This window comes from Lolium rigidum, chromosome 2, assembly GCF_022539505.1.
Source record: "Lolium rigidum isolate FL_2022 chromosome 2, APGP_CSIRO_Lrig_0.1, whole genome shotgun sequence".
Taxonomy (NCBI): domain Eukaryota; kingdom Viridiplantae; phylum Streptophyta; class Magnoliopsida; order Poales; family Poaceae; genus Lolium; species Lolium rigidum.
This window is the reverse complement of record NC_061509.1, coordinates 176,896,904-176,923,038: the sequence shown is the minus strand read 5'-3', so window position 1 is coordinate 176,923,038 and position 26,135 is coordinate 176,896,904. Positions and strand designations below refer to the sequence as shown.

Sequence of the window (26,135 nt, the reverse complement as noted above, 5' to 3'; positions counted from 1 at the left end):
AATAAGTGGACAGCATGGTTGCATCTTTGTAGAAGACTCATGGCGGTTAATCTTAATGATGAGTCTGATAAGTTTATTTGGAATCTTACTACATCAGGGTCTTTTACGGTAAAATCTATGTATGAGGATTTGATGAATGGCCATACGCCTTTCTTGCGGAAGTACCTATGGAAATTGAAAATTCCCCTCAAAAAAAAAAGATTTTTATGTGGTTTCTTAATAACAAAGTGTTGTTAACTAAGGATAATCTAGCAAAAAGGAAGTGGAAGGGGTGTACTAAGTGTTGTTTTTGTGGTGCACAAGAATCCGTTGAACACCTTTTCATAGCTTGCCCTTTTGCAAAACTAGTTTGGCGCATGGTATACTTCGCCTTTAATCTCCCACCTCCAACTAATATTACCAATTTGTTTGGCAACTGGTTGAATGGTGTTGACAAAAAAGCAAAAGAACGTATACGCATTGGTGTATCGGCCTTGTGCTGGTCAATATGGAGATGTAGAAATAATATTGTGTTTAACAAATCAAATTCTTCGAATATTTTGCAGGTACTTCATATGGTTGTGCACTAGGTGCAACAATGGGTGTTACTACTCCCCCAAGACCAGCGAGTGTTTATGGATACTGGATGCACCCATCTCCAGACGGTCGCTCAGGATATCTTGTCCCAGGCTGGTTGGTGTCACACTAGTCGACTACATGATGCTTAGTTGGCTTAGTTTTCAAGAGCTGATGTTCAGATGGTTGATTTATGTTGCAACCATGAGTGATCCGTGAACTTGTATTATATTTTTATACTGGATATTGAAATTTTAATAAAGGCCGTATGCATCACCACGATGCAGAGGCTGGGGTGTTATCCCCCTTTTCGAAAAAAAATACTGCCTTGCAATATGTGCTCAAGACTATAGCAGATTAATTTCCACAAGTACATGACAGAGTACAGGCAAATATGTTTTTATTTTACTTCCACTTATGAATATGTACTACTATTCACATACTGAGAGAGGAGTATGTTTTATTTATTTTCGTGCTTGAAATGAACAATGATAATGCTGCAAGCGTCATTTAATTTATTTAATCTATCAAGATACAGTTTTGTAAAGTTACAAAAATATTCATAAATTGTTTTCTTATCAGATTTGTTCCTGATTACATATGATTGTTAGTAGCTGCTGATCTTGATTAACAACCACTTGAAAGAAGCATCATTTATATTCTTGAAAGATCAACTTGCTATACCCTTGCCTAAAATTCTGAAATTGATCCTAATTTCAGAGTAATGTGAAGCTAGCAATCATGTAACAACTCAATTCATATCTGATTTGATGAAGAGCTGATGTTCCACCCTAGAAGTAAAATAAACAAAAACATCGGTTATTTTTGTTTTTTTCGGAAGGAACAATGACACATACAATTATACATAACGTGCATGTGCACGTGCTTTATTACTAGTGTGAACTAGAACAAGAGAGGAGTCATTTCATCTTGTCTGAAGACACTGGAGTCCGGCAAATCTGGCAGGTCCTTACTAACAGAGAACCTCAACCATTGCTTCTTATCCGCATACACCAGGAATGGTTGCAGCACAAGCCCGATAAGCACTGCAAGGAAGCTCACCACCATCACCTTGTAGGACGCAAGCACCATCACCATGGCGATCAGCATGAGAGGAGGCACAATCAGCAGAATGGCGCCGACAGTGCCCAACGGGACTTTGTAAGGCCTGGAGGCATTTGGATGGGTTACTCTATGCTTGACAAAGGCGATAAACTCCAGGATCATTCCGAAGCAGTAGATGTAGTTATCCGCTGCCATGATCTCATGAAAGCTCATCCATGACAGGAGGATCACACCAAGCGCAGAGAAGAGGATGCCGATCAGAGGGGTTCCATAGCGTGATCTCTTGGCGAAGAATTCGGGGAGCATGCCGCGCTCAGCCATCCCAAGAAGCTGGTAAGAATCAGTGCTCATCTCCGTAAGAAAGTTTCCCATATTTGACAATGCAGCACCCGCTTGAATCCAGGAATGCAACCAAAATCCACCTAGTATGGTTCCAACATCTGCAAAATATCCGTCTGACCAGAACTCCCGTACAACCGGAGCTGCTGCTGTACAAGTGATCAGAGGGTAGAGGTGTCCCCCAACTACCACAATTAGAGCATATGAAAGTGCCTTGGGAATGGTTTTCTCTGGATTGTACACCTCTCCAGCTAATGTACTAACTGAATCCCAATTGTTGATCTTCCAAAAAAGCGTATTCAGATACAGGCCCCAATTCGTATTACCCAAGTCCATTTCAAGCCATCTTGAAGGCTCAATATTTGGAACAGCTATAAGTCCCATTAAAATGAATGGGGAGAGTGAAAACACCCCAAGAAGCACTGCCACCCAGCCAACTATCGTTAACCCTCTGTAGTTCATATAAGTAAGAGCAATTGTGAGGATTAGCAACGCCATGGTCCTTGTTAGTCCACTCCCAAAAGCTGGAATGCTGGACTTCATATAGTCGAGAAAAAGGACAGGATATAGTGCATTATCTATGACACCACTAATCCACTTTGCCCAACCTTGCTGAAAACCCCAAAATGGTCCAAGAGCCGAAGAGACCCAGACAACATAACCTCCATTCTCAGGGAACATAGTGCCCATCTCAGCAGTGATTAGTGCTTCTGGGACACCCCAAAGGACCGCAAAGAAGAGAACACCCACAATTGCCAGGAGTGGGCCAGCCGCCTTGACACTATCCTCGATCCCAAAAGGACCCCCGGAAACTTCATAGAAAATGAGGAAGACGAGTGGGAGAATTGAAACCTTTGGAGTGCCAGTTTGACGGATAACATTGTGCTTGAAACCATCATGATCCCCCATATTTAGATCGGATAAAATTTCTTTTGTTAAGGTTATTGTGTTCCTCTGTTGCTGTATTTGGGACGTGAGGAAAGATGACCCCCAAAACAAACAAGGCAATATAAGCAGAGTTAGGCTCAATAGTTAATAAACCAGCAAGAATAAGAAGAAAATATTTCTATAAAATTACACAAGCACTGCAAGTTTTATATGTTTAACTCGGGAGATAACACACCATTTTTCTAAGTGCAGTACAAATCAATTTCAATATAAGCAGAGGAAGTGAAACGGTGTGTCAAATATCGTGGTTCAAAGAGAAGGACATTCAAAAACAAAACGAGTACAAAATAAGCCCGAAACAGCCAGTTATGGCGACGGAACATAATAACCCAATGAAATGATAGAAGGATTTAACATGTTACAGGTCTATCCCTCAAAAAAAAGAAGATGCTACAGGTCTATTTCTAAATTGGTACTTGCAGCTAGATTGAAAGTGATGCCTCGTCACACCACCACAAGAAATGCTTCAAATGCTCCCCAGATTTTGTAGCAAAGCAATGAAGAAGTGATAAAGATGATCGTGATTAGGCTCAAGCATTGCAAGAAAGAATAATTTATATTTCCATCACTAGCAGTCGGAGAAGAAAAATGAACACCAATAAGTAATCAAACTGTCAGAACTCCTCATGGGAGCAACGGGGGTTCCTTACCAAGAAAGAGAAGAAATTGATCCCCTGCGGTCCGGTGTTGCTAGGATATGCTCAGGTACAGCCGTTGCAGTTGAGATAGCACATTGTGAGGAAGAAGAGAAGAACAGATATGGCCTGCCAATGATCCAATTTAAAGTCGAGATGATAAGAAGAGCAGCCGAAAGTAATCATGCAGGCATCACTATCGCACTTTGTGTGTGGGCACTTGCCCACACAAGAGGACAAACTAGTTTGAAGAGGATGCCAAATGCAGAGTGTGTGTTAGCCATTCTTCTGCATTGATGGTGTAGCTGTACTACTGATAGCAACAAGCCAACTACAAGAGTTGCAAAGGAAGACTTCATGTTCTCTATAGTTGGAGAATCGGGTTCCGACTTGCTGTCGATGCAGTGAGATTTTATGCGTCATCTTCTGCTCATACTCGTGTTACAGTTACACCTTACTCCCGCACCCTACTAGTTCGTTCATTTAGCACATGTTGGATTCCTTATCTCTTTGGACACATTAATTTTTATTGGCAATGTATCTGGAGTTCTGGACTGTTAATCTGTTGGTCTCTTGCTTCAATCTGATCCGACCTACCGGGGGTATGCAGGGCCAGGATTGGTGTCATAGATTGTGGCCAAGTCGCACTGTAGGATTTCTTTTGAGAATATGTAGAAACGATTGTCAATAAAAGAATTTGTACAACAAGCTTATGGGTGGAATATTGTGGCCTTCTGTAATTACTTGACGAAAAGCAGGGAAGATTTGTTGTTCTATTGCTAGGAAATGATGGAGGCATGCGTGAAACCGACATGTTCATCTCTCAGGCCGGGCCTGGTCAGCCGGGACCTAAAATGTCAGGCCCGAGCCCAGCCCGAAGCGTGAAAAAGAGGGTGTTTTGGGCCAGGCTGGGTCGGGCTTAGTGCAAACCGGAAAATTTTCAAGGCCCGAGCCTGGCCCAACATCTCTCACAGGCCTAAAATCCTGGCCTGAGCCCAGCCCGACAGCACCATGGGGCCGGGCTAGGTCGTACTGGGCCGACCAGGTTTCCCATGCCCAGGTCGATGTGAAAGTGACTAGAAGATAATTTGTTCCGCATAGCATGTGTAAGGGCATCTCTAGCAGCGCGATCCAAAACAGCGACCCATTCGGTCCGTTCATATCCGTTTGGGTCACGTCGCGAACAAAAATTGGGCTGTGGTTCGGTCTGCTAGGTCCATGCTTCCAGCGAAGTAACCCATTCGGTTCGCTTTGACCATTTGGGAGGGCTCGGGGGTGGCCAAGGGGAGAACGCGTGAGTACGCGCTGGCAACTGGCTAGAGAGCCCGGGAGGACGCGGGAGAATGCGCGTACTATTTGGTCCGACGCATTCGCTAATCAAATTTGGTGGACGGATGGGTTTGTCCACGCTAGTCGGTCCGTTTGGTCATGCTGCTGGAGCGTGCACATCCCGTTTGCATGTCGGCGTGAACCGTTTTGGACAGGCCAGAACCAGTTGGGTCGCGCTGCTGGAGATGCCCTAATGGATGCATTTGCATAGGCTGTTCGTAGATATAATCATCGTAGCTATTCAATTTCAAACATCACAGACTGGTTCAACATGTAAATTTAGGGTACAAGTTCTCAACTGAGTGGATTTTTTTGAAGAAAAGCAGAGCAGCCAATAGCAACTACTGGTGATTTTGTGTATATTTAAGTGCGAACATCTTGAAATGGCTAAAGAATATGCAATCCTTATGGTGTCACCAATGGAAATAGTTCGCAATTCAGTTTGTGGTCCTACATCAATTGTATATACAGGTATCTATCGTACTCTTTTAATCATTAGCGGAAGCAGATTTTTTTTTTTTTGAGATTAGCGGAAGCAGATTTAATTGCGACTGAAAAAGAGGAAATAGGAAATGCTATTTGTGGTGCTTCTTTTGATAACCACTCTGGCCTACAGAAAAGCCAGACTTCACCATGCCAATCATGGTTATAGAGTCTGTTTGTTTGGGCTGCATCTTTTGAGAAGCAGCTGTATCTGTTGAGCTGTGGAAAAGCAGTTGTGAGAAGCAGAGATTTGATGTTTGGCAGGAGTGCTGTTAATGGCTATTGTAGCTGTGATGAAGGATGAAATCTCTGAAATGCCCCTGAATGCTGAAGAAGTTGTATAAATACCGATTTGACACGAATCAACTAATTCTGACTGTTTTACGAGACTTCATAATAAATACAAAACATTACATATATTCAAGATAATGTGAGAGTGTCGTGATATTGATATTACAAGACATGTCTCATGGACCCAAAAGAGCAACAAGTTTTTCACTTCTTCACATGTACCCAAAAGAGATAGAAGTGTTCTAATATCTAGACACCTCCACTTGCTGCGAACAAAGCATTAGCAATGTTGTCACGAGTGTTGTTCATGGTAACATGATCCCCTCCCAAATTGTCGCCTACATTGCCTCCTGATGTGGAACTAACATGCCCCGGAGGCATGTAGTTCTCATCAATATCGCATCTATAGAAGTGTAGATCAAACAATTGACTATCACGAATGAAGTTATGAAGTGCTAGACATGCAATGATAATCTTTATCTCCTTCTCTATTGGATAACTTGATATACCATGTAAGATACGCCATTTCTGCTTCAATACCCCAAATGCTCTCTCAATAGCATTTCGAAGAGATGAATGAGCATGGTTGAATATTTCTTGCTTCCCAGATGGCGGTCCGGCCAGCTAGTCGAAACTCAGGTAAATGGTACTTGGTTCCTGTATATGATGAAAGATAACCATGTTGATTGGGATAACCCGAATCAACTAGATAGTAGCTTCCTGAATGTTACACAAGTTAGTGCTAGCATATATGACACCAATATCTTCATTAATGCAATGATCAACAAAACGCTTGAAGTCTATTTGCATGGGATTCTTCCTTCTCTTTCCCTGGCTACATGCAATCCTAGCAGCCCCACGCTTTCTATTCACACTAGGAGGTGTTGGCGCCGAGCCTTCATCATCAGCTACAAGGTCAACCAAATCAGCGGGAATTTCTCTTGGCACTCCCGGCATTACCGCCGAAGTCCCATCAACATGGGCATCATCATACATGACCTCCATCAACTCCAAGTTGTCCGGTGGACCTTTCTTGAAACCCGCAATAAGCTTGTTTGCCTACATAAGATTGAACAAGTTAATAACCATAAAGTGAGCCATCTATTTTGCAATGTAAATATGACATAAACATGGTATATGCAATACCTTGATCAATTCAGCCCATTGTTCATCACTTGCTGTAATTGTCCTCTTCACCGGATCCCAACCAAGTCCCGTTGCTTTGGTAGTGTAATACACCCATGCTTGATACAATGCTTTGGTCGAATCCCATTTATTTTTGAACCAAATTCTCTAGCTAGATTCTTGTACCCCTCTGGACTAAGGAAAGCAGTAGGCCTATTACCTGCCTTTTTTTTGATTCATGCAGATTTCACAAAATATTGTGGTGGACATTGCATCCCAAATTGCCTTAGGTACCTTATCTTGATCCATCTGAATACATAAACATTGCATCAACTCACAACACTAAATAAGATTTTATAAATGTGCACTGAATATGACACATCAATGTCACGAGTTTTTCATAGCAATGTGCATTTGCATCAACTCACAACAATGTCATAGCAATTAAACAAAAAAACTGTTATAAAAGCGACAAGCAAATAACGAAGAACGAAACAAGAACACACGCAGAGGACACAAGATTTAACGTGGAAAACCCCTTCCAACACAGAAGGGGAAAAAACCACGGGCGCCAGCCAGCAAAACTTCACTATATCGGGAGGTGTTTACAAACGTCGTGGGTTATCTTATAATCTGATAAACCCTAGCCGACGGCTTACAAGATGTATATATAGGCGGTGCCAACGATCCGTACCGTACCTCCGGCGACGGGCCTCGCTCCGCTCGTCAGAAGTTAGCCTCCCTTTAGTATATGAATTTGGATCACAATACAACAAAAACAGAGTGCGGCTGTCTCACCTTGCCCATGGAGAAGATGTTGCAGACTGGGAGCTTGAGGAGGACCGAGACGGCGAGGAGGACGGGGGCTGCACGAGCTGGAGGACGACAAGGAAGCCGGCGCCCCGGCCTACAGGGACGAGGATGGGGACGAGCTTCCAGGACGAGGACATGCACGAGCTCGGCGAAGACCTCATGGGATGGCAGCGACCTTGAGGAGGACGGGGACGGCCCAAGCTGGAGAAGGACAGGGACGGCGGCGCGTCGACGGACGGGGACGAGCACGAGTTTCGCGGACGGGGCGCGAGCTCGTAGAGGACCTCCTGGGACGGGGCCGAGGACGGGAATGGAGTGGGGGAGGAGTACAAGGACGGCGTCAGCGGATAATGGCGCTGGCGCTGGCCCGGAATGGCGCCAGCGGGCGGGCGGGGAAACCCTAACCCTAGCCTACCATTGACGGGAACGGGGAGAAGGGAAAATGGGGAGGGGGGCTGTCGGGCAGGGGGGCAAGGACGGGCGCGCACTCGGGAAGCAGGCCAGGCCGTGCTTTCGCGATTCACGTTCATTTCCTCACAGCGCTTCCTACAAACGCTTCTCAAATTCTTGTTGTTTGTTTGGGCAGCAGCTTTTGGAATCTAAAAGCTCCAAAAGCAGAAGTGAGAGCCCAAACAAACACAGCCATAGTTGACTATGTCAACCTTGTTATATCTTCTCACTTGGTATTGATACGTCTCCAACGTATCGATAATTTCTTGTGTTCCATGCCACATTATTGATGTTATCTACATGTTTTATGCACACTTTATGTCATATTCGTGCATTTTCTGGAACTAACCTATTAACAAGATGCCGAAGTGCCGGTTCCGTTTTACTGCTGTTTTTGGTTTCAGAAATCCTAGTAACGAAATATTCTCGGAATCGGACGAAATCAACGCCAAAGTTCCTATTTTCATCGGAAGCATCCAGAACACCCGGGAAGGACCGGAGGGGGCCACGGGGCCACCAAACCCTAGGCTGGCGCGGCCGCAGAGGGGCCGCGCCGCCCTATGGTGTGGCCCCCCTGTCAGCCCTCTGCGCCGCCTCTTCGCCTATATAAAGCCCCCGGATCGAAAACCCGATACCAATTGACGAAACCCACAGAAACCCGCCAGAGCCGCCGCCATCGCGAAGCCAAGATCTGGGGGACAGGATCTCTGTTCCGGCACGCTGCCGGAGCGGGGAAGTGCCCCCGGAAGGCTTCTCCATCGACACCGCTGCCATCTCCACCGCCATTGACATGGGCATACCCTTCGGGTACCCATTATTAGTATACCTAGCTCGGCCCAATATGGAGGAGACCTAATATGGAGAAGGCCCAACAAGGCAACCCGAAGAAGTAGTCGACTAGGACTCTTGTAAAACCCTAGGCTGGTTGCATATATAAAGCTAGCCAGGGCACCCGAAATAGAGGGGCCAACAGATAGACAGAATATAGACAACATAGCTCCGCCTATGGCGGCACCATGTAAACATATTATGCTCATATACTGGATTGCTAGCAGCACGTAGGGATCCTCCACCGAGGGGACCCGAAGCTGGGTACGTCGTGTGCTTAATCTCGTCCCCGGAATCTCCATCGTCGCTCTCCCGAAACCCTAGTCTACAATACGTAGGCATTGCCGAGGTGATCCCTCGTCAATTGGCGCCGTCTGTGGGGATCGCGACGACTGGATTTTGTCATCCGGGCGGGAACTCTCAACACCATCAAACGCGATCTTCATCCTCAACAAACCATTATGATCAATTTCGACACCAACAACCCATCAGACGGATCTAAGGATTTGACGGCGCGCGTGGACAATGCGGTCAGGGCGTCTGACGGCCAGGTTGTTTCTACCTAACTCGTTTCTTTGTGTTATGAATTGATCTTCGTAATCTGCAAACCGGCGTGATGTCTAAAAGCACCAGGAAAGACCTGGCTAGTACCCGCCCACGTGCTTTTGTGCATTAATTGAATTGCTTAGTCAAGCACCAACCATAACTCTGTGTTTCTTTGTGTGCACTTACGAGTACTGGATTTTTTTTTTTTTTTTTTGAACGGCGAGTATTGGATTTGAGTCTGCCATCTGATGAAGTCCGGAAGGAAAAAGACTTGCCACTTGCCGTAACCAAAGCAGCAATCAAATCGATTGAAGGACGGTCGACAATGGCTGATGGCCTTTTTCTTTTCAAATCTCAAACTCCCTCTTTTATTAATAATATTTTGATCTAACCTTTTTAAAATATTCAATGTTACGTACCTATTGTCTGGAGCATTGAGTTTCAGGTGTAGCCTTAGATTGACAACCTACACGGGACTAGTTCGATGGATGTGTATAATCATCGAGCACGAAAATCATCGGCCCGCCGGCGCACTTTGTCATCGTGGATTCGCCGTTGCCACCCGACAAAAGGAACACCGGATCGAAACAAGTTCCAGCTACTTCGCTCGTCGAGGATCCGACATCACGGACTCGATATATTCGGATGTTCACCCGTCGCGGATCCACCACATCAACTGCGTCCACGTCATCAACTACTCCTGGACAGGCGCCGCGCGACTACATCGACTGCGTCTGCCGGACGACTTACTTCCACGTCGACTCCGCCGCACCCGATAAAAAGCTAAGTGTTCCTCTTTCGAGAGTTAATTATTTTTTATTTTTTATTTACTTTTGCTACACCCAAAATACTCGGGGGCTGCATCATTACTTCGTTACTACAAATATACTCGGTTACTTGGTGAATTTCTTTTCTTCGGCTCTGGATATATCTTCTCCGGCTCAGTGAAATTATTTTCTTCGGCTCGGTGGAATTATTTTCTTCGACTTAGTGGCTTTATCTTCTTCGGTTCAGTGGATTTATTTTCTTCGGATTACTGGATCGGTTTTCTTTGGGCTATTATTGGTTCACTCTTATACAATATTACCCGATGCGTTTCCGGGACAATGGATTCATCTTCTATGGTTATTACTAGAACTATTTTCTTCGGGTCAATGGATTCATCTTATATGGTCATCTTGGATTCATCTTCTATGGTTATTATTGGAAATATTTTCTTCGGGTCAATGGATTCATCTTATATGGTTATCTTGGATTCATCTTCTACGGTTATGATTGGATTTACTTTCTTCGGGTCAATGGATTCATCCTTTATAATATCAGCGGATTCATCTTCAATATATGATTCATGGTTAATGGCGTAATCTTCAACGCGGATTCATCTCAAGTACTTCATCTTGGACTTCATCTTCAGTATTTCATCCTTAATGGCCTTCTTTCGGCGACATGGATAATACTCGGGGGCTCGACAACGACTTCGCCCCGAGTAACAACTGTGACACGACAAAAATCATGACATCACCCCAGCAGCGCTCGGGGGCTCGGCTATTTCTTCATCAACAATATGGCGGCATTTACTTTCGCTATTTGGTGGTTTCTACTTCGGCTCGACTTATTCTCCGCACTCAAAGACTTCATCACGCCGACTCTGTCGTGCCCAATAAGCTAAGTGTTCCTTTGATTTGCATAAAATTGATTATCATTTACTTCCGCCGCACCCGACACTCGGGGCTGCGCCATGCTTCTTCACTTTACATCTCAGGTCGACGAAATCAAAAGAGCACCCGACGAAATCTTCTTCAGGGAGGAACCCGACGAAATCTTGAGAGCACCCGACGAAATTTTATTCAAGGAGGTCCTGAAAAATTATCTTCAAGGAGGTCCCGAAAAATTGTCCCCAGGGAGGACCCGAAGAATTGTCCTCAGAGAGGACCCGAAGAATTGTCCTCAGGGAGAAACCGAAGAATTGTCCTCAAAGAGGACCCGAAGAAATTTTCCTGAAAGAGGAACTCGACGAAATTATCATCAAGGAAAAAAAATGAGGAGAAAAGAAAAGAGAAGAGGATAGGCAAATCTTCGGGTCCATTTACTCGTCATTTGTTCCGAGCAAGAGCATCGGTGATGTACCCGACAATGTAGAAGAACCCAATATATTTGGTTGTCTCATCACGCCCGAGAAAAATATAGAAGAACCCGCAAAATGGGTCATTGCATCAGCCGAACAAGGCACTCGACAATATATTCTCAGAACGCCAAAGTTGCGATCAATTTCTGAATGCCGCAAATTTGCGAAGGTAAGACCCCAGATCCGTTCTGCTGGGCGTGGCATCGCCGAAGACTGCGCTCTGCTACTTTTATCCGTATCAACAGATACGAAGAAAAATCCTAACGGACGCGTTAGGTACCCGATAAATATGATTGGGACTCGACAGAATGGTAAGACCTTAAGCGGCACCTGTCGAAGTTTACACCAGTATCCCGAGATCATGTCCAGGGACGTGATCTTGAAGTAGGTTTTTGCGGATTGCCACTAGAGCGGTTAACTAGTACCTGATCCGTCGGATGAACTAGCCCCAATTACCATTATCCCTGTACAATATAGATATGGATGTCAAATAAAAATAGCAAAGACCCGGAGTCAATAAAAAAGAGGGGCTGTGCCAAGTTTATTATTGAGTAGTACAACTCGAGCCTATGCCTAGGTGCAAGCACCTGCTCATAGGCTCGGGGCTACTCTTATCGAGAGTATTGTTCATCCTCCCGATAAGATACAAGAAAGAGGAAAAATTGTGGAGTCAATTACAAGCAAGTTGAGCCTACACCCAAGTGCAAACACTTGGCTGTAGCCTCGGGGGCTACTCCCATCGGGAGCGCTGGTCGCGCACCCGATAGAAAATAACTTCGACAACATCTATGACAATCAAGGTTTGCAGACTCAACTCGATTCTACAACTCGAGTGGAGCCTACTCCCATCGGGAGCCCATGGATTTCATCAAGTCTTCTAGAAATATAGTTAAGTTCTTCATCGAGTAGTACAACTTGAGTCTATGCCTAAGTGCAAGCACTTTCCCATAGACTCGGGGCTACTCCCATCGGGAGCGCTGCCGCGCACCCGATAATTTCAAGAATCGTCGACATCATCTACGCTACACATGATCTACGACATGGACCTCGCCTTGTATTTCTTCGACTTCGGAGATGGTTATGCTTGGAGTTTCTACGCAAGTCTTCGACTTCCCTATAAACTCGGGGCTACCGACATGGGCATACCCTTCGGGTACCCATTATTAGTATACCTAGCTCGGCCCAATATGGAGGAGACCTAATATGGAGAAGGCCCAACAAGGCAACCCGAAGAAGTAGTCGACTAGGACTCTTGTAAAACCCTAGGCTGGTTGCATATATAAAGCTAGCCAGGGCACCCGAAATAGAGGGGCCAACAGATAGACAGAATATAGACAACATAGCTCCGCCTATGGCGGCACCATGTAAACATATTATGCTCATATACTGGATTGCTAGCAGCACGTAGGGATCCTCCACCGAGGGGACCCGAAGCTGGGTACGTCGTGTGCTTAATCTCGTCCCCGGAATCTCCATCGTCGCTCTCCCGAAACCCTAGTCTACAATACGTAGGCATTGCCGAGGTGATCCCTCGTCAGCCATCTTCATCACCGCTGCTGCTCCCATGAGGAGGGAGTAGTTCTCCATCGAGGCTCGGGGCTGTACCGGTAGCTATGTGGTTCATCTCTCTCCTATGTAGTTCAATACAATAATCTCATGAGCTGCCTTACATGATTGAGATTCATATGATGATGCTTGTAATCTAGATGTCATTATGCTAGTCAAGTGGGTTTTACTTATGTGATCTCCGGAGACTCCTCGTCCCACGTGTGTAAAGGTGACGAGTGTGTGCACCGTGTGGGTCTCTTAGGCTAGATTTCACAGAATACTTACTCATTGAATGGTATAGTGAGGTGCTTATTTATATCTCTTTATGATTGCAGCATGTTGTATCACAATTTATCTATGTGCTACTCTAGTGATGTGTTATTAAAGTAGTTTATTCCTCCTGCATGTGTGCAAAGGTGACAGTGCGTGCACCGTGTTAGTACTTGGTTTATGCTATGATCATGATCTCTTGTAGATTATGGAGTTAACTATTGCTATGATAATATTGATGTGATCTATTCCTCCTACATATGCATGAAGGTGACGAGTGTGCATGCTATGCTAGTACTTGGTTTAGTCTCGTTGATCTATCTTACACTAAAGGTTACTTAAACATGAGCATTATTGTGGAGCTTGTTAACTCCGGCATTGAGGGTTCGTGTAATCCTACGCAATGTGTTCATCATCCAACAAAAGTGTAGAGTATGCATTTATCCGTTCTGTTATGTGATCAATGTTGAGAGTGTCCACTAGTGAAAGTGTAATCCCTAGGCCTTGTTCCTAAATACTGCTTGTTTACTTGTTTTCTTTGCGTTACTCACTGCTGCAATACCACCACCATCAACTACACGCCAAGCACTTTTCACGGCACCGTTGCTACTGCTCATACTTATTTATACCACCTGTATTTCACTATCTCTTCGCCGAACTAGTGCACCTATTTGGTGTGTTGGGGACACAAGAGACTTCTTGCTTTGTGGTTGCGAGGGTTGCATGAGAGGGATATCTTTGACCTCTTCCTCCCCGAGTTCGATAAACCTTGGGTATCCACTTAAGGGAAACTTGCTGCTGTTCTACAAACCTCCGCACTTGGAGGCCCAACACTGTCTACAAGAATAGAAGCTCCCGTAGACATCAAGCACTTTTCCGGCGCCGTTGCCGGGGAGGAAAGGTAAAAGGCTCTCATACTACGGTCTCGGGTAAAGTATTTTTCCGGCGCCGTTGTGTGTGTGCTCAAAGCTATTTCCTTTAGATCCTGCAATTGCATCTTGTTGTTTCTTGTTTACACTAGTTTGGCATAATGTACAAGAGTGAGCTTCTTATTCTATTTCCTGATTTAAAACATGGATTGTTTGATGCGAAAATTAAAAAACCTATGAAATCTTCTTTGCATGCTGGTAGTAATATTAGTATGAACGCTTTGAACACCATTGTTGATAATGATATAGAAATTTCTAAGCTTGGGGAAGCTGGTTTTCATGATATTTTTAGTCCCCCAAGCATTGAGGAGAAATTTTTCTTTGATGATACTTTGCCTCCTATTTATGATGATAATGATAGTGGTCTTTTGGTGCCACTTACTGCTGAGAGTAAATTTTGTTGTGATTATACTATGCCTCCTACACTTGATGAGAATAATAATGATAGCTACTTTGTTGAATTTGCTCCCACTACAACTAATAAAATTGATTATGCCTATGTGGAGAGTAATAATTTTATGCATGAGACTCATGATAAGAATGCTTTATGTGATAGTTATATTGTTGAGTTTGCTCATGTTGCTACTGAAAGTTATTATGAGAGAGGAAAATATGGTTGTAGAAATTTTCATGTTACTAAAATGCCTCTCTATGTGCTGAAATTTTTGAAGCTACACTTGTTTTATCTTCCTATGCTTGTTACTTTGCTCCTCATGAACTTGTTTATTTACAAGATTCCTATGCATAGGAAGCATGTTAGACTTAAATGTGTTTTGAATTTGCCTCTTGATGCTCTCTTTTGCTTCAAATACTATTTCTTGCGAGTGCATCATTAAAACTGCTGAGCCCATCTTAATGGCTATAAAGAAAGCAACTTCTTGGGAGATAACCCATGTGTTATTTTGCTACAGTACTTTGTTTTATATTTGTGTCTTGGAAGTTGTTTACTACTGTAGCAACCTCTCCTTATCTTAGTTTTATGTTTTGTTGTGCCAAGTAAAGTCTTTGATAGAAAAGTAAGTACTAGATTTGGATTACTGCGCAGTTCCAGATTTCTTTGCTGTCACGAATCTGAGCCCACTGCCCTGCAGGAAGCTCATAAAATTATGCCAATTTACGTGCATGATCCTCAGATATGTACGCAACTTTCATTCAATTTGAGCATTTTCATTTGAGCAAGTCTGGTGCCATTTTAAAATTCGTCAATACGAACTGTTCTGTTTTGACAGATTCTGCCTTTTATTTCGCATTGCCTCTTTCGCTATGTTGGATGAATTTCTTTGATCCGTTAATGTCCAGTAGCATTATGCAATGTCCAGAAGTGTTAAGAATGATTGTGTCACCTCTGAATATGTCAATTTATATTGTGCACTAACCCTCTAATGAGTTGTTTCGAGTTTGGTGTGGAGGAAGTTTTCAAGGGTCAAGAGAGGAGGATGATATACTATGATCAAGGAGAGTGAAAGCTCTAAGCTTGGGGATGCCCCGGTGGTTCATCCCTGCATATATCAAGAAGACTCAAGCGTCTAAGCTTGGGGATGCCCAAGGCATCCCCTTCTTCATCGACAACATTATCAGGTTCCTCCCCTGAAACTATATTTTTATTCGGCCACATCTTATGTGCTTTACTTGGAGCGTCTGTGTACTTTTGTTTTTGTTTTTGTTTGAATAAATTGGATTACATCATGCTTGTGTGGGAGAGAGACACGCTCCGCTGGTTCGTATGAACACATGTGTTCTTAGCTCATAATATTCATGGCGAAGTTTCCTCTTCGTTAAATTGTTATATGGTTGGAATTGGAAAATGATACATGTAGTAATTTGCTATAATGTCTTGGGTAATGTGATACTTGGCAATTGTTGTGCTCATGTTTAAGCTCTTGCATCATATACTTTGCACCTATTAGTGAAGAATACATAGAGCATGCTAAAATTTGGTTTGCATAATTGGTCTCTCTAAGGTCTAGATAATTTCTAGTAAGGTGTTTGAACAACAAGGAAGACAATGTATAGTCTTATAATGCTTGTAATATATCTTTTATGTGAGTTTTGCTGTACTAGTTCATACTTGTGTTTGTTTCAAACAACCTTGCTAGCCTAAACCTTGTATCGAGAGGGAATACTTCTCATGCATCCAAAATACTTGAGCCAACCACTATGCCATTTGTGTCCACCATACCTACCTACTACATGGTATTTCCTGCCATTCCAAAGTAAATTGCTTGAGTGCTACCTTTAAACAATTCAAAATTTATCACCTCTGATTTGTGTCAATGTTTTATAGCTCATGAGGAAGTATGTGGTGTTTATCTTTCAATCTTGTTGGGCAACTTTCACCAATGGACTAGTGGCTTCATCCGCTTATCCAATAATTTTGCAAAAAGAGCTGGCAATGGGATTCCCAGATCCCAAATTAATTAACAAAAATAGACACTCCTCCATGGTATGTGATTGTTGGACGGCACCCGAAGGATTCGGTTAGCCATGGCTTGTGTAAGCAAAGGTTGGGAGGAGTGTCATCATAATAAAACTAAAATAAAAAGGTACTCCTTCATGGTATGAGATTGTTGGCGAGGCACCCGAGGATTCGGTTAGCCATGGTTTGTGAAAGAAAGGTTGGAAGGAGTGCCATCCAAAAATAAAATAAAATGGGAGCCGCTCTTTGAAGGTTTGTCTCGGCAAGGGGTTAGAGTACCCGCTACCATTCGTTGACAACAACAAACACCTCTCAAAACTTTACTTTTATGCTCTCTTTATGTTTTCAAAATCAAAGCTCTAGCACAAATATAGCAATCGATGCTTTTCCTCTATGAGGACCATTCTTTTACTTTTATTGTTGAGTCAGTTCACCTATTTCTCTCCACCTCAAGAAGCAAACACTTGTGTGAACTGTGCATTGATTCTTACATACTTGCATATTGCACTTGTTATATTGCTTTGCATTGACAAACTATCATTGAGATATACATGTTACAAGTTGAAAGCAACCGCTGAAACTTCATCTTCCATTATGTTGCTTCAGTGCTTTTACTTTGAATTATTGCTTTATGAGTTAACTCTTATGCAAGACTTATTGATACTTGTCTTGAAGTGCTATTCATGAAAAGTCTTTGCTTTATGATTCACTTGTTTACTCATGTCATACACATTGTTTTGATCGCTGCATTCACTACATATGCTGTACAAATAGTATGATCAAGTTTATGATGGCATGTCACTCCGAAATTATCTTTGTTATCGTTTTACCTGCTCGGGACGAGCAGAACTAAGCTTGGGGATGCTGATACGTCTCCAACGTATCGATAATTTCTTGTGTTCCATGCCACATTATTGATGTTATCTACATGTTTTATGCACACTTTATGTCATATTCGTGCATTTTCTGGAACTAACCTATTAACAAGATGCCGAAGTGCCGCTTCCGTTTTCTGCTGTTTTTGGTTTCAGAAATCCTAGTAACGAAATATTCTCGGAATCGGACGAAATCAACGCCAAAGTTCCTATTTTCATCGGAAGCATCCAGAACACCCGGGAAGGACCGGAGGGGGCCACGGGGCCACCAAACCCTAGGCCGGCGCGGCCGAGAGGGGCCGCGCCGCCCTATGGTGTGGCCCCCTGTCAGCCCTCTCCGCGCCGCCTCTTCGCCTATATAAAGCCCCTGGATCGAGAAAACCCGATACCAATTGACGAAACCCACGGAAACCTGCCGGAGCCGCCGCCATCGCGAAGCCAAGATCCGGGGACAGGATCTCTCGTTCCGGCACGCTGCCGGAGCGGGGAAGTGCCCCGGAAGGCTTCTCCATCGACACCGCTGCCATCTCCACCGCCATCTTCATCACCGCTGCTGCTCCCATGAGGAGGGAGTAGTTCTCCATCGAGGCTCGGGGCTGTACCGGTAGCTATGTGGTTCATCTCTCTCCTATGTAGTTCAATACAATAATCTCATGAGCTGCCTTACATGATTGAGATTCATATGATGATGCTTGTAATCTAGATGTCATTATGCTAGTCAAGTGGGTTTTACTTATGTGATCTCCGGAGACTCCTCGTCCCACGTGTGTAAAGGTGACAGTGTGTGCACCGTGTGGGTCTCTTAGGCTAGATTTCACAGAATACTTACTCATTGAATGGTATAGTGAGGTGCTTATTTATATCTCTTTATGATTGCAGCATGTTGTATCACAATTTATCTATGTGCTACTCTAGTGATGTGTTATTAAAGTAGTTTATTCCTCCTGCATGTGTGCAAAGGTGACAGTGCGTGCACCGTGTTAGTACTTGGTTTATGCTATGATCATGATCTCTTGTAGATTATGGAGTTAACTATTGCTATGATAATATTGATGTGATCTATTCCTCCTACATATGCATGAAGGTGACAAGTGTGCATGCTATGCTAGTACTTGGTTTAGTCTGTTGATCTATCTTACACTAAAGGTTACTTAAACATGAGCATTATTGTGGAGCTTGTTAACTCCGGCATTGAGGGTTCGTGTAATCCTACGCAATGTGTTCATCATCCAACAAAAGTGTAGAGTATGCATTTATCTATTCTGTTATGTGATCAATGTTGAGAGTGTCCACTAGTGAAAGTGTAATCCCTAGGCCTTGTTCCTAAATACTGCTTGTTTACTACTACTGCGTTACTACTGCTGCAATACCACCACCATCAACTACACGCCAAGCACTTTTCTGGCACCGTTGCTACTGCTCATACTTATTTATACCACCTGTATTTCACTATCTCTTCGCCGAACTAGTGCACCTATTTGGTGTGTTGGGGACACAAGAGACTTCTTGCTTTGTGGTTGCAGGGGTTGCATGAGAGGGATATCTTTGACCTCTTCCTCCCCGAGTTCGATAAACCTCGGTATCCACTTAAGGGAAACTTGCTGCTGTTCTACAAACCTCTGCACTTGGAGGCCCAACACTGTCTACAAGAATAGAAGCTCCCGTAGACATCAGGTATACAAAATATTATTGCGCCGCTGTCTAAGTTCTTTATTGCTGTTGTACAGTAAATATATTTATACCGGCTCCTTCTGTACCATTATGGGGCGGATCGAAAACTGAGATTGGGTGGATAAATGTTGTAAACGGTATGGTTGGTCGGTTGTTAATCTTCCTACCGAGCGCAATGATCCATTGTATTTGAGTTACATGTTACAAAGGTCCTGTCATATTTAGTTTATGGGATATGAAGTTTTGTGTAGTAGGTAACATGTTGCTGTCAATGGCAGGTTCATGTCCAGCTTGCATTTACAGGGAATGGATATCAGAGGGGTGATGGAAATGTTTTGTCTAGACGGTTGTTGATAGGACATCTCAACGGACTGGTATAATTTGTTTTTTATGATTATGATTGTTTGAGAACCATACGATTCAGATGTATGTGACTTGTTTTGTTTCTAAGCTTTACCAGTCAGATACTTTCTGCAATTCTGATTACCCTACATGGTGGTGATTCTTGTTTCTCGCTGCTGGAGCAACTACAGTTTATGAACTGTATCATCCCCTTTTGCAGCCGCAAAAACTCCCATGCTTTCTTCGATCTAGTGATTGATTCATGAACTTCCGTTGTGTATTCTGCACATTAACTTCTCGAAGCATTTAATTTTCATCTCTCTGGGGCAAGTCTCTCCAGATTTTTGATTTGTGATAAGTTGAATACGGAGCAAACTGCATCAGTTCTTCTGCAAGATCTTTACTATCAAATGGTTTCTTACAGACAGCTTCTTCTTGCGGAAAAACTGCTCTGTAAGATGAGAAATACAATTGTGCTCCATATACTCCATCAACTGTAGTTTGTGATTCAGTACATAATCATTACTGCATATTTGATTGTACGACGATACGGGGTAAAAGAATTCGATCATACCATTATTACGACATACCGTTTGGGGATTAAAAAAATAACAAATCGCAACCTGTTAAGCCATCACCATGATTCCACAACAAAATAACTCAACGTCTAACATGAAATGGCCAACTTGCATTTACAGGGGATGGATTTTAGTGGAGCGATGAAAATGTTATCTCTTGACGAGTGTTGATAAGACATCTCAATAGACATGTTATAATTATTCTGTTATGATCATCATTGTTTAAGAATCAATCTCATCACTGACATGAAGAACCATATGCAACGCCTCTCTGGAAATTAACTTTTTGTTGGTACTCAAGCTTGACCATTCCTAAAATGGTACCTTTACATAATGACGATCTGCTCTTTTGCTTTGAGCCACCCCTCTATATTTTCTGCTTCCATACAGATAAAATAATTACTCAGTTGCGCTTACTGAGAGGCTGAGGATGTCAAGTAGTGAATAATTATTCCAGATTTCTTCCTCTCTCGTGCCTGGTATTTTTAGTGGTCCTCTCGCTGCGAGGACCACCGCACACTTAAGTGAGTCATAGGGCCGGCCCAGTTTGTTTTTTTTTCCTTTTTTTTTCCATTTTTCTCTGTTTTGAATCTGATTTTTTTGGAATTTGAATAATTTTTTAATTTGAATAATTTTCGATTTTCAAAGTTGAACAATTTTCACAATCTTAAATTTTTGAATTTGAATAATTTTCAAATTTGATTTTTCTAAATTTGCACAATTTGAACAAATTTCGAATTTGGACAAATTTCAAAAATCAGAACAATTTTCGAATTTGAACATTTTTAAAAATCTGAATATTTTTCAAATTTATATATTTTTTCGAATTTGAACATTTTCTAACTTGAACATTTTTTTCAAAATTTCATTTTTAAAATTTTAACAATTTAAAACCAATATACTTTTCAAAATATTATTTGTTTTAAATGAATGTTTTTAAAATATCAGATTTCCAAATTTTGACATTTTAAATCATAAAAGAAAGGGAAACAGACAGGAACAGAAAAAAGAAAAGGAAACAAAAAAATGAAAAACAAAATGGCTAGTACCTAACTAGGTCGGCCCGTACCGCGCGGACGTGTGCGGCGCGTGGTACGTGCCGACCTAGTCAATGTGTAGGAACGGCACCCTCTCGCTTGCCCTATTTTCCTTTCTCCATGCCTGGTTTTGTTTACTCAAATGTCTTCACTATGTTGGACTACGAAATGAAGTGGTGTTATGGGAGAGTGAGATGAATAAACAAAAAATCCCATGGCCCTCCTAGCTCACACGACCCAACCCAGCAGTTAATCTGCTCAGCTTTCAAGAATCCTCAATCACACATCATTGGTAAACAAATATGGAGTATTCCCTCTATACCGGTTTAAAGAATAATTACATATTTCGAGAAAGAAGTTTGACTATAAATTTAATTAACAAAATATGAGATATAGCCGCAAGAATTATACCATTGGATTCATATTCAAAAGAAGTTTGCAATAGTAAATTTTATTGTGATATATATCTTATATTTTATTGACCAAATTAGTAGCTAATTTTTTTTCTCGAAATACATAATTACCCTGTACACCGGTATGGGGATAGTATCAAATTGCTAGCAGCCTTAATTGAAAATACCCTTTACTCGCAGCACTGACCGTGCTAACATACACATGCACGTGATTAGTTACGGTAGGAGTAATTAAGGTAGTAACATGCACCTGCATGCTCCTACAGTCTTTGCTAATTAAGGTAGTTGAAATGTGAAATGTAGCATGCATTTAGATGACACTAGTACAAATGCCCGTGCGTTGCCACGGGTCGTGAAATTTCATTTCTCAATGCATATATAATTTACAACTTTTTGAAACTTCAAAAAAAAAAATCAGAGATATTATAATATACTATAATATAATAATACTTAACGCGACAATGAGACAACATTATTGTATATCTACGTGGTTCTCAATTTTAGATCTTGTTACTGTCAACTCAAAGTTCTCCAAATAACACTTTGATATTCATAAGTGTCCCATTGCAATCTTGGATCGTAGCCTTATGTGTCAAATATAATAGTAAAATGCACATGTGTTGCAACGGTCTCATAATTTCTTCAGGTTTCACTCACACTCACACGGTTTGGCGATATGGGACTCTCCGCCCCAACCGCTCTCGTCTCTCCCAACACCCTCTCTCGTTTCCTTGGATCTGGGCCGGCTTGGCCCCTCCCCTTCTCTTCTCCGGCGATAGCCGGCGTTGAGGCGTGTGATAAGGGTCCCCTCCCTGTACAACTGCAACGTAGGTGTAGGCTTCTAGAGTTGAGTTTGGCCTATATGGTGTCTGGCTTGATGCCGTTTTCTTGGAGTGCGTTGCCGACGCTCGCGAGCAGCGTTTGGTGGCTTGTGGCGGTGTTCTTGCTGCTGGTGGCAACGTGGTGCTGTGTGCGACCGGAGGGAGCGGCGCCAGCGTCTCCTTCAATAAGCTCGACCAAGGTTCGAGCTCTCCTTCCTGTTGTCCCCACTCAATCTCGCTGCCATGGAGGCAGGAGGTGGGCTAGTGCGGCAGGATTTAGCGCTCCGGGGATCTTTCGTGAAGCTCTCCTGTGGAGTCCATACACGGAAGCCAGGTCCGCTGAAGTAATCTACGGCCGAAAGCGGCCACTCCGCGCTGTGGTGTCAAATCGACGCCACAGCTTCTTCTTCTTCCTCCAGGATGGCTCTTCTTCTTCTTCCTCCAGGTCGGCGAGCCATCGAGGTGGATCTTTGGTTTCAGCGCGGCGCAGCATGCTGACCTCGACCCAAATAGTGAAGTCCCCAGTGTCATCGTCGGTGGGCCATGCTTCGAGACCTTGCAAGAGCCACGGTGAAGATAAAGGACCTGATTGTTTTTTTTTATTTTTTTCTAGGGTCTTGTTTGCGTACGCGGAGGACCAGGTTCTTATTTCTGTATTTCCTAGGGTCCTGTTTGTAACATGTATCACCGTTTAATGCAGCTTCCAGGGCCTTCGGGCCATTTCCCCGTTCAAAGAAAAGACAACAATATAGTTAAATATTGAATTAAAATGCATTTCAAGATGCCACAATTTTCATTGAGATACTCGGTATATATATCAATCAGCCGTAGTTTTGCAGCCACATATACGTATAACCGAACTTCCTTTTTAAGCCTTACTTAACATAAAACTTTCCTTGACTCGATGACACTACAAAATAATTAAAGAAACCCCCACCCAAATTTGGACAGTCCTCGCCTGCCTCCCCACTCTCGACCTTCCCACTTTTTACCGCCCTCAAACATCCTTCTCCTGCCTCCCCATTGCTGGCAACCGGGCTTCCAAATCCCTTGCCTTCCAGCCGCTAGCCTTGATGAGCGCCCTCTCCCACCACTTCCGCAATTACCTCACCCCGGTGGCACACCCCTGTTCTTCTCCGCCGCTCGTAGTTGGTTCTAGCACTCGAGGGAGGAGGCTCGCAGTAGGCCAACAACCCAGTGCTTGGCGCCAACAGAACAAGAGTGATAAACCTAGTCTCCACCAGATCCACAGCACACATTTAATTACCTATATATATTTAGCATAGGTTAATCTATTACCTCAAACAAGTCAAAGTTTTAGAAGATGATAATTAAATAAGAAAAACTTACAAGCATGTGCCATGTAAATGAAAAATATAGGCAAGATGGCATAAACTAACCCGATCCTCTTGTTCCATGCATAGACCTAATCAAGCAAATCACAGGCAAACTAAAAAATCAAAGTACCAGGCTCACGAAAGGAAGGCATAACAGTACCTCCGGTTGCATCTAAGGCATTACACTTCCAACGCCCTCCTTATCCAAACCTATTAAATCCCAACCTCATATGCAACCTGCTGGAAATCTCTTGAATGCGAAGCTGACAATTCATCTACCCATCACTGAAACTGCAAACAAGAAAATACAAGTGCTATTTAGGCATCATAGTCGTTTATGAGTAAAAGGGATATATGAGCCGAAGCATTATACTCCCAGGTATTTTCAGCCGACTTATACTATGAGTCTGTAGTTGGAATATTACATTTTCAGCCGACTTATACTATGAGTAACTATTTAACAGAAAATCACAGGCAATTAGCTAGTTGAGAATTAAAGTACCAGTTGCAAATATACAACGGTCACTTCAGTTGCCATAGAAGCTGAGGAGTGAGAAAAGAAATATATTATATATTTACATGTTAGAAAACCTACTGTATAATGAAGATTTCCTAAAGGTCACATGATATCGTACCTAGCTGCTAAAATATCTCATCAAACTCACTGTAAAGTTTTTCAGCAGGTAGGGGAAGCCAAAATAAAAACACATAAATCTGTTGCGAAATTGCTTCCACACTGGATCTAGGATCTTTTTGAATTATTAGAACGTGTGGAATAGCATAATTAGATGAAGCAACCCGCGATTTTTGTTGTTGACGAGGTGACCATTGCAGTGACCTTCATTGTGCATACTTGTATAGCAGAATGGACTAACCCTCCACTACCAAACTTTTGCTATATAAGTTAGTCACCTAGATGGTACAAGCAATCACGTTCTCAACTAACAATAACTGATGATTCCACTGTTGCCTCACCGCCTGTTGCCTCACCGCCAGTGAGGAACTGCAGAAATAGCTCGCTGTTCTCGTTTTCCTTTTGTGTGACATGTACACAATTGGCGTCCCGTGGATTGACATGCTTTGCTGCACAGAATACCAGAACTAAATCATAAACAAATGTTCTCGCAGCTGCCTCAAATCATTGTAGATGCGATAGCCTTTGCTTGAAGAATTGTAAGCGTATGGATTGTAAGAGCATTTCAAGAAGTGAAGCTTAGCAGGTTCGTAAAAGTTAAAATAATCTTTAATATTAAAACTCTGATCTCATCACACCCGTATTATCAGTATATCCATTTACTTATGGATGATTGTGTCAAAATCATTTTGGTTGTTCATTCACTTGATCACTGTTATTGATTTTATATAACATTAGCTACAAATTTCCTAGGTTTATTATTTCTTCTGTTTTAGGCTAACTACATTTAATGCTTCATAATTAAGTTTCTTGAGGTAAGTAAAAAATGTTGTATTTTTTTGATCTATCTCAATTCCATATAAAAACTTCATAGCAAAAATGTGTATGGGCCGTCCACTGATATTATTTTGATTACACCAAGCAGCATAATTTTGGTGATGCATTCTAAAGAATTTAGTCAAGAAATAAAATGTCGAAGGGTAAAAGAAAGAAGCATTAACCTTCATCAGACCTTCATGTTGAACCCCACTGGCATGCCCCGCCCGCACCAGTGCCGAGGCCGCCAAGCCACTCAGCAAAATGCCGATGCCACCCAAGCACTGCCAATAGTAACCACCCGACATGGTGCTCGCTGGTTCCACCCCCTGGCCAATCTCCTAGCAGAAAATAAAATAATTTAGAAAATGTTTAAATACACCAACACATTCTAATACAGAATGAATGAAACAATGATGTATGGAACTGCCAAATAATTTCGATGATGCGTGTGAAGACCCAGTAGCATTCTACACTAATGCAATAATATTAGAGGAACCCAAGGAATTTCATATTAGAGGAAGAAGCCATGGTAGTAGGAGGAAGGAAACCTTTTCATAATATTATCACTATATGAAAAGGTTTCCTTCCTCCTACTACTATGGCTTCTTCTTCTAATATGAAATTCCTTGGGTTCAACTTTATTTGAGGTTGAGAAGGGAGGAAACATATCTGTTGTAGATGCTTTCTCTATGCATCAGTTCTGCAACTATATGGCAGATCTCGCTGAGCTGTTTTCGTGCCAAGAAATACCCTACCATTGAGCTGTGAAGTTGGTTCAGGTATGCATCGCTTCAAAGAAACAATCTGCAGTTAGCGACCCAATGGATTTCAGAGCAGCAACCCAATACCCTACTAAGAGAAGCAATATCCTCTTGTATTCTGATGGGTACCAACTAAAACCCACACATGTGAA

General features: G+C 42.7%; 1 protein-coding gene and 1 long non-coding RNA gene across 2 annotated transcripts; one reads left to right on the top strand and one right to left on the bottom strand.

Annotated features, from left to right (window-relative positions):
- The first annotated feature begins 910 nt into the window (after positions 1–910).
- On the top strand, positions 911–2,446 carry LOC124692641. Its single transcript, XR_006999623.1, has 3 exons — positions 911–1,716; positions 1,843–1,953; positions 2,024–2,446. It is a non-coding gene; the product is annotated as an uncharacterized LOC124692641 (long non-coding RNA).
- LOC124692640 (probable polyamine transporter At1g31830) lies at positions 1,194–3,714 on the bottom strand. The gene is made up of 2 exons (XM_047226054.1): positions 3,558–3,714; positions 1,194–2,919 (listed from the first exon to the last, which is right to left on the bottom strand). The coding sequence occupies exon 2, from the start codon at positions 2,866–2,868 to the stop codon at positions 1,459–1,461; it is 1,410 nt and encodes a 469-aa protein (XP_047082010.1). The 5' UTR covers positions 2,869–2,919; positions 3,558–3,714; the 3' UTR covers positions 1,194–1,458.
- Between the last annotated feature and the right edge of the window lie 22,421 nt (positions 3,715–26,135).